Source organism: Saccoglossus kowalevskii, chromosome 7, assembly GCF_978046115.1.
Source record: "Saccoglossus kowalevskii chromosome 7, keSacKowa6.1, whole genome shotgun sequence".
NCBI lineage: Eukaryota > Metazoa > Hemichordata > Enteropneusta > Harrimaniidae > Saccoglossus > Saccoglossus kowalevskii.
This window is the reverse complement of record NC_140647.1, coordinates 27,197,622-27,211,962: the sequence shown is the minus strand read 5'-3', so window position 1 is coordinate 27,211,962 and position 14,341 is coordinate 27,197,622. Positions and strand designations below refer to the sequence as shown.

At 33.7% G+C, this 14,341-nt stretch overlaps 1 protein-coding gene across 5 annotated transcripts in view; it reads left to right on the top strand.

Annotated features, from left to right (window-relative positions):
* The window catches only part of LOC100367792 (uncharacterized), a 41,166-nt gene that overhangs the window by 7,839 nt on the left and 18,986 nt on the right, over positions 1–14,341 (top strand). For all 5 annotated transcript variants that reach the window (XM_085501408.1, XM_085501406.1, XM_085501405.1 and 2 more), the window contains exons 2-3: positions 7,802–7,906; positions 12,456–12,498. In XM_085501408.1, coding sequence (XP_085357534.1) covers positions 7,802–7,906; positions 12,456–12,498 — 148 coding nt within the window. The remainder of the gene's footprint in view (positions 1–7,801; positions 7,907–12,455; positions 12,499–14,341) is intronic.

Below are 14,341 nucleotides of genomic sequence, written 5' to 3'. Positions count from 1 at the left end.
AGTGGGGTATGTCTACAGAGTGCGAGTACATTTGTTCTGTTTTTGTAGTGAGTAGTATTGTACTAGATTTGCAAAACGAGATTGACGAAAGAACGACGTGACTTGTATTTTCTCAGCGTTGATTTCCCTGTAAATGTCACAAAATGGAGCACAGTTTGCATAAACAAATGAAAGTACTGGTATCCCTGTTCTCAGGTGTGTTTTTTTATTTATACAGCAAGATTAAAATCACGGTTGGTTTTCCTTCTATGATGGCTAACGGCCACTAGCTTTCCAGCCATGTTTGTTTCGTTGCTCCCTACGCCTCTAATTTTCGTTTAGCTTCCATCACCGGTCTCCCGTAGAATTTAAAAATAACTATTACATAGACAGGACAGTTGCCAATAACATCTACCTAGATGGGTTTGAAAACACTTGTGGGATGTTCCATTCACTGTAGATTTTTCTCAAAATTTTCCGCTTTTTAGTGGCAGCAAATCTACTGGTACAACTACAACAAAATGATATCAACAATGAGCTCCCCACCAACCCATAATGAACTCAAGCACACTTTGTGCTTCATATATGTACTCGACTCGCGCCTTGCACATATGTCACACAAAGTGAGCTTTCGTCCGTTATGGGTTGGCAAGTCATTCATTATTGTTTAAATAAAGTTGGAGCATTTTATAATAATAATAATAACTTTATTGACTCCGTGTAAAAAGATTTACATAGGATAAGTACAGCAAAAAAATGAGTTTTAAAATAATAACATGTAAAAATATTATAAAAAGTATGTAACTAGTATTTAAATATTAAATAAATCTTTGTGTTGTGTTTTATATGGGTGTAAATGTTTTAAAGACCTGAGATAATCTGTAATAAGGTAATTTAAGACATCAGCTCAAAACACTCAGAGAGGCTACTATCAGACACATGTACACTGATTTGCCTTATGTGAAAAAATCATCAATTTCAAGTCAAGAGCCTACTTTTACCACATAGAAGTTGTTGTCGCTAGGCGCAAACAAAAAAAGGATTTATCATTGAAGTCTATCATGACCATTATTGATCGTGAACACTCAAGTTTGGTTCTACAACGACTACAATTGAAAGACCATTTCAATAATCTCCATCTCCACATGGTGCTCCTTTCAGCTGTATTTCTATCTATCAGTTTTTCTACAATATTACTATAGTGACCTATTGCGAGACCCCCTGTGATAGTACCACTTGTGTATTGTGTAGTGGGGCAAAAATTGAATGCATACCAGTCTAGTACATTGCCTTGATAAATTGGGTTATTATAGACTGACCAGGAGGTCATTGTTGCCAGCTCACTTTCAAGTGGACAATAAAATTCTCTGTTCCTTGTTATAACTATACAAATACATTCAGGTTGTTGGTGTTTTATGATGAACTTTGGCTTAGTTTCATATATGGCATGAATGTTACTTGGCATATTGGTAAATGATTGAAATTGCCTTGGGCACATTTTGAGCATGTGTGCACAGTGACTGGTTGGCAATTTCATCCACAAAAATAAAATAATATCTTTGTTCGCTACTGATTTTTTTAAAAAATATACTTGTACATATATACTTAACAAAACAATTGTATGGGCAACATTTTCACAGCAGATTGTTAGCTAGTGTTCATCTATGCAAAATGTTTTGCTGTAGAAATGTCTATTCTGGTTGGTAAAAATATAAAATAAATGACGTTATGGCATTCCGTCTGTATTCCACAATGTTGGGAAAGTACATTTAATGAAAAATGATATAGAATTGTGCATATTTGATTGTAATAATGTGCTTATTCTGAAAGTTGTATTATTTTGATGTGAAGTACAGTTCATCACAAAAAAAGACGGCTAGTGGACACATTGATCATAATGCTTTGAAGTCACATATGCACAGTGCCCACATGCGCAATGCGCTTAATCATTGAGACAGTGAAATAATTGCATACCATGGCTTGAACTTTGAAGCTGATAGTGCAACCAAAATTTATAATATGGCCTTAGCATATTAGAATAACATTGGGAATATTGAAGCGTGCCAAGACAAACTCTTTGGTAATATTGAAGGGCGCCAATTATAGCAAGACAAACTCTTTGGGCATTGCGGCAAATGCATTTGATGCCTACGATGTTTCTATGAATTTCAAGCTTAGCCATACACAAGCTGATTAGATCTTATGTTATGAATGTAAATTATAATTTACAGTATGTAGATTTAGTAACAGACCCTGAACGCTGGTCAGACACTATTAGTTGATACCAGTCATTATGTTCCTGTGCTTTGCTATCTTTTGTGTGGAAATCAATTAGCAACACTGTGTTGGGTTTGTATATTAGGATAAATGATTTGTAGAATAATATCCTGTCGGGTCCCAGTTTGTCTGAACACTGTATGTAATTAACGATATCACTAGAATAAACTTGCATGGTGAGATAAAATCACTAATTAGTGCGCCCATTGCTGCATGCAGTTATAACATGTTTTTTTTTCAGACTAAGATAACAAAGGTTATATTTGGCATTGCCACAAATTGGAAAAGATAACAAAAAAATGGAAATGCATTTCCATATGGTCTGTCTTGATAAAAAGTGATATATCATTTATTGCATTTTATTTCAATATAAGAAAGCATTTTCTGTCTGTCTGTCTGTAACTACCACTTAGTTGAAGGGAAATCTAACTTGAAACGCACGTCTCACCGTATTTGCTCTATTAGTAACACATGCGCTTATGTAAACTACAGAGGTATTTCTATGATCAAAGTAAGTAATTCTTTAAAGGTTCAGTATGCAACAAACATGGTTTATGTTTTATTTATGTTTCTATTGAAAGAAATGTCCAAACTGCTTCCATTGTCATCAGTAGAAGAATAAATTTCAATAGTTTGGAAAGGACTCACCATTCACCTCCAAAATTCTAAACAGACACCTGGCCAAGGTCGATGTTAAGAAATACCTGACACTAACAAGTGTACAAATTACCGATACATGTGAATGAACCGAAGATGTGGTCATCACTAAACATGCATGTGAAACAAACCATGGTGTATTACTAATCTGCATATGACAAAATCTCTGGCTGTTTTCATATAGTTTGCAGTTACAGAAATTACCACACAACTAGAACAATAGGTCACATGACTAGGAGTGGTATGAGTCATATTATTATCATTACATTTTTGTAAATATTTGCTTTAATATATAATTATACACCCATTTTTAATTACCCATGAATGTGGTTTATGGTTAATATTTAAATAGCATTTAGAAACTCAAAATGGCAGTTGAAAACCATTTGACTAATTACATCAACTGTCACTTTGACATTGCTGGCGAGAATAAATGTAATTTCCAAATGACTTTAAACTTCATCCAATAAGTACAAAAGAGAGCACTGCAATAAGTAATTTCAATCTACATGTATGAATCCCAACAAACAATAACATCCAAGGGTAATTCAAATTTGTTAAAGAACATTTCTTACGCTACAGCCATCTTGGTTTAAACTCAGATAACCCAGAGTTGGTGTTGAAGATGGGTGTAATGTATGCTGTTGCATATTGTAACTCCTGAATCTCATTCCGACACGAAAATGTAATAGATTGGGGACATGTTTCTTTCAGCATAAGAACTTTTCAATCAAGTTACTATGATTCATACAGTTGTATGGCTAACATAAAACACATGTTAATCTCAGCGTGAGCAAGGAGGGAGTCTTCTATTGGGGTCATGTCATGACAGAGATACAGCACATTCTGTACATGTTGTCATGTCATATTTGAAAGTGAGAATAGTCTGGAAAAGATGGGCACAGATGGTACAGTTCAATCATAGTGTGGTCACTGCCCCCACAATAACTAATGAGAATATCATTCAGGCATTCTTTTTCTGAGTGGTTCTGGGATGATGACAGACTCGTGTCCTTGTTTCTATTTTATTTTATTATCTTATGTTGAGTGAATGCATCAGCCCTCAATGTTTCAATGGCTGTGTTAGTGTGTGGTAAAAAAAAGTCAAGATAAAAATAAACAGGAATAGAAGACTGTGTAATAATTGTGTAAAATGAGTGATTGGGTTGTATTGTTAGTGTACAATTTTTTCTGACTGTCCTGTTTTCCATATTTATGTCTGTATAATCTTTCTTCATCCTAGTGATTATCAGAACACTAACTGGCGGTAACAAAAATATCATGGTGAAAAAAAAATGTTTGTGACTTAAAGCTAAAGAACGGTAATATCTATATAAAATCTAGTTTGAAAAACTATTCTTGTATAGATTATTAACCTTTTCACCACCAGTCATCTCTTTTCATCACAAATTCACAAAATAGTCCCGTTTATAGTCTGATTGGGACAAACATCACAAATATTTGTTTGACTAAAAACGTTTAATTGACTCAAATTTTGTCTGTTGGCTCCAAAATTAAAATTCATTTCCAAAAATATTGAAGAATATAAGAAAAAAAGTGCAAATTTGAGCAAGAGCCTGGTGGTGGAAAGGGTAAGAATGCATGATTGCAAACGTGGTGTATAATTTCTACAGGAAGCCCGTTCCAATGTTATGAAAAGGTTTGATTGATCTGTGATAAATAGTGTACAAAGAAATATGTCGCAAGGTTGATTAAAAGTATTAATTAAAGTATGTGTCAAACTGATCACTCAGTATTGTTATTATGTAATTTCAACCCCACCTCACAATCCATCCATTTTATACATTCTTTCCCACATTCAAGTCAAATATTTTTTAGTTTGTTTTGTGATTTTCTTATTATTATTAATGTAAATATTTTCAATACAAAACTGTTTTGCTGGAATAAACCTTTAAATGAAGTCTAATTAATCATACCACGCACCTCTGACATTATACACAAACTCCAAATATTTCTGATCAAAACTATTAATGTCCATGTATGTCTATGGATTCCAACAATTATTTACCCAAAAACCTATACAGAAAATAAAAGCTGCATAATTTGGTGGATTAGAGTATTTCTTCTTAAAAGTGTTAACTTTCAGTGTGTATTATTTATAAAGTATGTGTATATTCATGTTCAATAGCCATGAAATTGTTATGTGTTTATAGATGGTGTCGTGTTATGACAGAACAGCTGTTAGTGTGCATGGAGTGACTTGTCTTTTACTGATCTAAAATTGGATATGGTTTCACCAACCAGTTGAGGTCATTTGAGTCTGTCAGGCAAGGACAGGTATATCATGAAATTATATCCATTGCAATTTATGCAGACTTTGAAGTACGTAATCATACAGACTGGGTCAGCTACTTTTACCATGCATTTCTCTTCCCAATCAGGGATGCAAAACTGTTTTGTATTTTTTCTCTAAATTATTTATAATACCAGTAATAATATTAAAAACAGGTTTATTAATACATGTACATTTAACTTGTATTCAATGCTTTTTCTATGGATATGCTTATTAAATCTCTACATACGGTAATATCATTTTGTGTTCGGTGGCACGTTACAGAAAGGTTTTACATGTGTCATGTGTAACTTAGATTGACTTGAGTGTGTCTATGATCAAAATGCCATATTTCAATGATCCGGTATAAACAAAATTAACTGGTGGTCTGCCTCTCTTCATAATTACAGTTGTACGCGAACTTCGAATCAGATTATATTTTCCTGCAAGACATGCACAATACAATGGCTGACAGCAAAATGTTGTACTCCCTAGGTTCGCGTGACTGCGCACTCACCTGAAGCAGTACACTAAACAGCATTGCATCATGGGATTTATAGTCACAAATTGACACATTTTCAAAGGCCTTCAAATTAAAATAAGAGACAATACAACTTTAACAGAATAAAGAAACTTTAATACGCAACACTTAAAATAGCTGTTTGTATAAAAAAAGACCCTGTTAACATATTTTGATTGATTGTTGCTCAGGACATTATGATTGGTTAGAAATGTTGCGCTGTAATTCAAATATTACCCAAATAATTAAGCTGTATGATTACAAAAATGAAATCCATGTGATGGGGTCAGGAATGCTATGTTTGTAATGTACTGCACATGTCTATGAGTGCGCAATGTATGAAAAAAAATTGAGCAGGTCTTCACCTCTGCATGCGGTGCCTGAACTTTGACCTTAGGGTGTTTTTAGTGTACAGTAGGGTTGTAAAATGTGTTGCCAAGGAGGGTCATGAATAAACAACTCGTTTTATTTATTGAATTGTAGTTTGTAATGATCTGTTGTAAAAGAATTTGAGTTTAACAGTACTTCAGCTGTTCTCCGTGTTTGGTATGGGTCCCATAGCGACATGTTCAACGCTAAAATATACATTGTTTGTTTACACTAAATTTGAACATGGTTATCTACGTTGACAATCACCATTTAAATTGTACTTAATTAATATTGATTCTCGTCCTTGTAAATACATGCTTGTTTCAATATCAGGACATCTTAGCCCCACATAATTGGATGTTGCTTTGGCCTTGGACAATATCCCTGGTGAAGGTGTGTTTGTGTGATGGAAGACTGGAATAGTAACTTTGATGAATGTTGTTATTTTCAAAGGAGACAACTATTATTACCTATATGTTATGGGCTGTGTATAACGTGGTGGTCAATGTGTTATGTCCATTTTAAAATATATCATTCATCAGAAATGTATTCTAATAATAAGAATAATCATTATTGCATAATCGTATCCTTATTTGGATATTGACTCAGAAAAATGAAAATTACAATAAAGTCAAAAAACTGAGGAAGTAACAAAATTAAAAAGAATAAAAAAAAAATTATATGTACAATTATGATTACCGGTAGGTTCATAATTTTGAATTACAGCTTGCATTACCATTGTTTAAAGAGGCAACAACTGACTCAAACTCATTTTTGCTTATTTCCATATGTCATTTCTTTTTTTAAATCTTTTAATAGAACTTGCTGAATATCCAGTGTTGAGCAGTGTTATACATGTACATAGCCATGTTTTCAGTGAAAACAACGATAACAATTAATTTAAGACTGGCCCTATATTTGTCAAGTTCTTCACGATTGTTAAAACGTTTTTAATATTCTGCAAGGGGGAAAAAAAATAAAATGATGTGGCTCTCTGTTTCTCAGAAGTGGTCAGGCCTGTGTTGATAGACTTAGTACAAAAACTGTATTGAACATTGAAAAATGTCAGGAAAAGTCAAATTTATACTATTAGTTTTGAAAGAAGTGATGGCTTTACCAGGCAAACACATGTATTTTTTTCCAACCAGCTCATAAATAAGTCATATTTACGTCATACTCTGTGTCAGAGGTCATTATGAACAGTACTAAGATCATGTGACAATCGCGTTCCCCTGATTCAAATCACATGGTTAACACATTTCTTCAAATTAAAATGACAGCTGATAATGGTCTTCAACAGTGGGTTTTTCTTTTTCACTATTTGTTCTATTCTTAGATTTGACTCAGTACATTTTGATATGCAAAGCTCCGTAAGAATATACTGTGAAATACTTTATTTTAGCTGGAATTAATTTTCGCTGAAAAGACGTTTTGGGTGTTTTGTATGGATTTTATTTTCACTGATTTTTGACGAGTTAAATGTAAAATATAGGAAAAAAAGAATATTCGCTTGATTTTATTTTTACTGAATCATTCCTTCAGCGAAAATAGCGAAAATTAATTCCAGGCGAAAATAAAGTATGTTACAGTATACCCGTTTAGTTTTGACAAGATTTCAATCACTTTTTGTATGTGAAAAAAAAAACAATTTTAAGACCTCGTTAAATGAAGTCTATATAATTAATTAATTTTTTTATTTATTTCAGAAAAAAGCTCTCGGACAAGAACTTTATGATCAAGTATTCTATACCCTTGACCTCGTAGAAAAAGATTACTTTGGTCTTAGTTTTACAGATGCCAACCAGATACAGGCAAGTCTCTTCAAAATACTATTTGTTCACTCAAGATGTGTAATGAATCTGGTTTTCATTCAATTTATTTTGATTCAACAAGAACTTCTATATGTGGAATTCCTGCAAGGTATCACTGGTGGACTTATAAATACAGTACATTCTTAGTAAAGCCTGTTATGGTATACATCTGTGTATTTATTATAGGTGTGAACATTCAATACTTGTGTGTAAATAATACCAGCATTTCATGGTACAGTGACTATTTTAATTCAACACATAGAAATATAGAGACATGCTACCTGGTATTTATTTTTTTAGTCTTGAGTCTATTAGTAAACAATGGCTGGGCAATTTTGCCCAACCCCCCTATAATAACATAATTCTATAGTAATTGTTTCACTAATAATACCCAGTGGCATCTTTGATTTCAAAGATATCAATTTTCGCATTCTTTACAGCCTAAAGCATGTTTAGGAGAGGGTTTACTATGAGTATCATATTTTTAAAGTTGGCTTAAGTCCCACTTATTAATTTGTCCCTTCCTCGTTTAACTTTTTCACCACAAGTTCCCGCTTTTCATCACAAATTCACGAAATGGTCTCGTCTACATATAGTCTGCACTTTCTTTCAGAAAATTGTGACAAAATTAGCCAATTTTTTTTAGTAAAAACTGTTGGCCCCAAAATTAGTGTTCATTTCCAGAAATATTAAAGAATATAAGAAAAAAGTGCAAAGAAATTTGGGTGAGAAAGTCTGGTAGTACGAAAGTTAAAAAATTACATTTAATTGTCATATTATACCATCAATATTGGAGTCATCATCACTTGTAGAATTATGACACTACAAAATGGAGCCTATTTTATTTGAGATAACATTAAACAGTACAAAAGTACCTATTTTTTCTAGTACTGAAAAAAAAAAAATTTGTTGTATCTATAGTTGTGACATCAAAATGTTTTATCAGTTGCAACTAGCTGCTGAGTGCTTTACAATGATACATGTTTTATGGGTGAATGTGCAATGTGATACGATGGCTTGTTAGTTTGCCAAGGATTTCACTTTTATGACAACAGCTGTATTAAAAGTAAACTGTTGAAAGTTATGATAATTCCACAACTGTAGATATGAAAATTATTCAGTGATTAATTAATTTGTCTTATGTTCATTTTTATAATATAATTAATTAATTAGGATTAAATTAAATGGAATATGCTAATAATACTGGCAAACTCTGATTTATGAATAATACTGCACATGTGTGTTAGAAGCACTATTGAATTATGTTTAATGTGTTGGCGTGTCACATTCTTTATCTCATTTTAAATATATATTGGGTTACCATAGTGAGAGTTCATATGTTATAAAGTGCACAGATCTTGGGTGTGGTAGACTTTCATATAAATACAGAGACTGAGAGAGAATATTTTAAATGAATGTTTTCAGTAAAAAGCAATGTAATCTGGAAAGAATGAATGTGATTTCGTCTCATTGGTTGGTCAGTCAGTCAGTCCGTTGGTTGGAATGGATGCATTGGTCAGTGGTCATAGTGGCTAAGGGTCAGTGGTCATAGTGGCCAAGGCTCATTGGTCAGTGGCCATAGTGTTTAAGGCTCATTTGTCAGTGGTCATAGTGGCTAAGGCTCATTTGTCAGTGGTCATAGTGGCTAAGGCTCATTGGTCAGTAGTCATAGTGGCTAGGGCTCATTGGTCAGTGGCCATAGTGGCTAAGGCTCATTGGTCATTGGTTATAGTGGCTAAGGCTCATTGGTCAGTGGTCATAGTGGCTAAGGCTCATTGGTCAGTGGCCATAGTGGCTAGGGCTCATTGCTCAGTCATCATAGTGGCTATAGCTTATTGGTCAGTCGTCATGGTGGCTAAGGCTCATTGGTCAGTCGTCATAGTGGTTAGGGTATTTCAGGCTCATTGGTCAGTGGCCATAGTGGCTAAGGCTCATTGGTCAGTGGTCATAGTGGCTAAGGCTCATTGGTCAGTGGCCATAGTGGCTAGGGCTCATTGGTCAGTCATCATAGTGGCTATAGCTTATTGGTCAGTCGTCATGGTGGCTAAGGCTCATTGGTCAGTCGTCATAGTGGTTAGGGTATTTCAGGCTCATTGGTCAGTGGCCATAGTGGCTAAGGCTCATTGGTCAGTCGTCATAGTGGCTATAGCTCATTGGTCATAGTGGCTAAGGCTCATTGGTCAGTGGCCATAGTGGCTAAGGCTCATTGGTCAGTGGTCATAGTGGCTAAGGCTCATTGGTCAGTGGCCATAGTGGCTATTAAGGCTCATTGGTCAGTCGTCATAGTGGCTAAGGCTCATTGGTCAGTCGTCATAGTGGTCTCAGTGGTCAGGGTGGTTAATTTAATCTCTATAGCCAGTCGTGCACCAACGTAGATGTTTAAGTCTCAGTTGCAAGCATGGTTTGGTAACATTGGTCATTTAAATCCAGCCTATAATATGTGTACATAGAAACCTTGGTTTTGTGAAATCAAATTGATCTGAGTTTTTATAGTGTTGTCATTTTGGACTGAGAATCAGTTAAGGTTGTTAGAGTTAAATTTCTATGTCATATACTTTCTTGCTATCTAGATACCGAAAATGAACTTTTTTTCAAAACAAAAAAGTTGAAATGTCATGGGAAAATATTCAAAATTGGCGTTTATACACTGGTTTCATTGTGGACTCCATCACATCAAAAAATAATTTACCTGGAGACATGGGATGAAAAAGTAATTTATTATATTGATAACGTTTATAATTTCCAGTTTCACTTTCCATTATATACAATGAGAGGTTATCTCCCATAATGCATTGCATATATGTGCAGTAACATGCTCAGGAGTGCACAATTTGAATTTAACTATTCATTGCCATAAATAAGTACAAACATTTTCTGTGAAAGAGGTCTGTGCATTGTATTCTGTGTTAGTAATGTCACTATTTAGTATCTATACAAATACAAGAAGGTGGTTCGAGAACACGACATGGCCCTGTATACTTGTTATTTCACCTTCAAAACAAGTAGAACTTCATTGAGAGCTTATAAATGGTCCAGTTAGAGAGTTGAGGTCATGACTCTTAGATTCTTCACAATGTCTTTAATCCTAAGGTCTTAATCCTACAGTTTGTTAACTGCACCATTTCAATGTCACTAGTTATCTCAACTCACTACTAACAGTAAACTTTTCGCTACTATCCATATTTTCAATTTGCCAATTTGAGGGCATTGGTATGGACGACATTTTGTGAAAGTCGCTGTGATTCACTTTCTTAAAAAGGAAATATGTTTACAAACTTTTCCTTGATTGATGCGAAATCTGCGAACATTTGCCTCTTGCAAAATTGAATGTTTTAAATACCAGTAAACTTGTCAGTTATAGCCAAATATTGTTTATGCGCTGTTTAATAAGGCCAAGAAAAAAAAAAACTTATGTTGCCCTCAAGTCGAAAAATTAAAAAACACTTTTTTACTGCTTAAAATGAGTTTTGAGTGATCAGTTTTTGATATTTGGGCCCTATTAAAAAAAACACAAAAAAAAAACACGCGACCCGATGTTTCATATTTTACGGTCGGTTGCTGAGGGCAAAAAAACAATTTTTTTTTTTGGCCTGAAGCTTTATAAATTGCTAAAATGGACTTTGTTAGCTCAATTCAAGACAGCTAACAATCATTTCCTTCAAAGGTCCTAATCTATATAGGTTATCGATACCAGGCACCATACCCATCCATAGTATAAATATTAACTTTGACCTTGGTTGAACTTTCCATTCTTGCCTGTTTTGTTGTCCCACCCATCTGTACTATTAGGCAGTCCTACTGTGTCTCGATATTGGCATACTTTTGTGTTAAGTGGCAAAATATAGGAGCAACTCAAGACATTTTATCTTTGCTAATTTACCAATCAAGGAAATTTACAGTAGCCATAATAAGTTACATGTTAAAATAAACAATATGCAGTAATATATTGAGTTTCAACAGCACTATTTTGTGTAGCCTCGTAGATTTATAAATTAGCACATAACAATGTTGGACATGAATTTAATTTATTTCGGTGATCTTAACCCCAGACATTGCACCTGCCATACAGTGTGCAGTGGAATTAAACAGATGGTATAAAGTGTTTAACAGTCTACAACAGCCTCATCTAACATAAATCACTGTAATTGTCATCTGTTCTGTTTTCTGTCTTTCGACTGTCTGTCTGTCTGTCTGTCTGTCTGTCTGTCTGTACAGCAATCTGTTTCGCAGCCACTACAATTCATCGTAATTATGTGCATTATTAATTATGAATAATAATAATTAGTATTGATAATTAAAACTACTTGTTAATAATGATTGGTTATGAATTGAACAACATTTGCCATTATCACCAAATTATAGCCCGAACTGTATGTTGTAAATTGTGCCTGAACAGCATTGTATTTACTGGCAGGTCTGCTTTTACTGTAACCATGGCGATAGAGGTACTGTCATTCCATCAGAAAAAATCTTGATTTTTTAGTACATTAAATTTTGTAAACATAATCCACAAGAGGCTATAAATACAATATCATTCTTATTTTTACAGCATTGGCTGGACCCCACGAAAAATATTAAAAAACAAGTAAAAAGTAAGTGTCCATTAATTGCTTATTAGTTATTTTATTTTTATTTGACATCTGCATGTCTGACTTGTTTTGATTGTTTCAATGTGTAATGTACATGCTCTGTGTGTCTATGTAATAGTATGCTGTTAGTATAATGAGAGGATATTGCAAAGTATATACCATATGCTATTGGGAGTTTCGATCGATGCGAAAGCGTCCTTCTAGTGTGCATATGCTTTGCAGTATCCTCATGGTAACCGTAAAAATATATATCTTACTCGTACACCTTGGTGTAAAAAGCCCTAGACTGCGCAAAAAACTTTCTCTCTGTAATTTATTTTGAAACTCATTCGCAATCTTGGAATATTGCATCACTGGTGTTGATGTTTATAAAAATATGGCATGCTGTAACTTACACTGGCAGATGTATCATTGGTGGTATGAATTGGTATTATGCTGAAAAAGAGACATTTTTACAAACACATCTATTTTGAGGGTACATGCACAACAACTGGTGTAATAGTATATGCAAATAAATTACACATCCAAATATAGAAGTAACACTGGCTGCCAGTGTGTTACCTTTAAAATTGACATGGATTCCAGAAAATATAATGCTGCTATTGGAAGCTTTCATGACCGTGAAAATACGGTACTATCTGCATCTCTTTTTAGCATTGTTCAAAGCCTCCTAAACTTTTATACTTTCTATAATAATAAGTTACAAACTTATTTAGAAGTTTTAATTTTTAATGTTTATTTTCTTCTGTTTTCCAATCTTTGTTGCTGTAACTCTCTCCATGTTTTAACATGGATAGTGGCGATTGGTAAGTTGTTAGATTACAACATTGCCGCTGTTATTACCATACATGTGACAACTCATATTATTGCTGGTAATAGACATTTCCCCACTGTTATATAAATCAGTGTTTGTTTCGTATTTAAGATGGAGGCACTTGATCACAAGTCATATTGTGTACTACCGAGCAGTGTGTGTGTGTGATGTCTAATTGAACTTTCTAATCTGGGCACCTAGTAAATTGTTTTAAAAATTAGTTTTCTGTTGAAAACTTGTTTTTATTTCTGGAAAATTCAAGCAGAAAAAATAATTCATATTTTATGATGAATATGCAACGTCAAATTTGAATTTTTAATGAGCAGAGAAGATACAATTAAATGTAGATGAAGAATAATACAATTGAGTTAGTATCAGGTGAAGAAATATTGGTGAAAAAAATTACCGGATTATTAAACTAACTGACATCAGTCTGCACCAGGCTGTCAATTCTGTAATATTCTCTTTGATTCAGCCCATAACCATTTTTGATAAGTTGAATAAATCAGATATATTAGAGAGACCAATAGACATATGACAACACGCTGTTGGTGTCATCCATATTACATATCCAACTTCTGTACCGTTGAGCTTTTAAAATACAAATGATATATAAATTCTTGAATATTTTTTGTGGGGAAAATGTCTATAATTTGTCTATTTTCTTGCTTTAAATCTGCACACCTAGCATTAAATGTATATTTTTAAATTGTGCTTTTCATAAATGTAAAAAAATCCAGTCACAGATCAGTATATGTAATTTCCATATTCATTTGTGTTTTATACATAATTTAATGATGAAATTATTCTATAATATCCATCCCACACTTATTGTAATATGCAGCATTACGTCAATCACTATGTACATATTTTATCAAGGTGTGGACATTTGATGTCATCAATACATACGGGGTACACAGTGTTTTTGCGTCATATCATGTGCTGTGTTCTTCTCGGACAACGGTTGCATTCATGTGACATTATGACAATGCATGTTTAAAGGATTTACCACAGATCCTAAAACAATTGAGA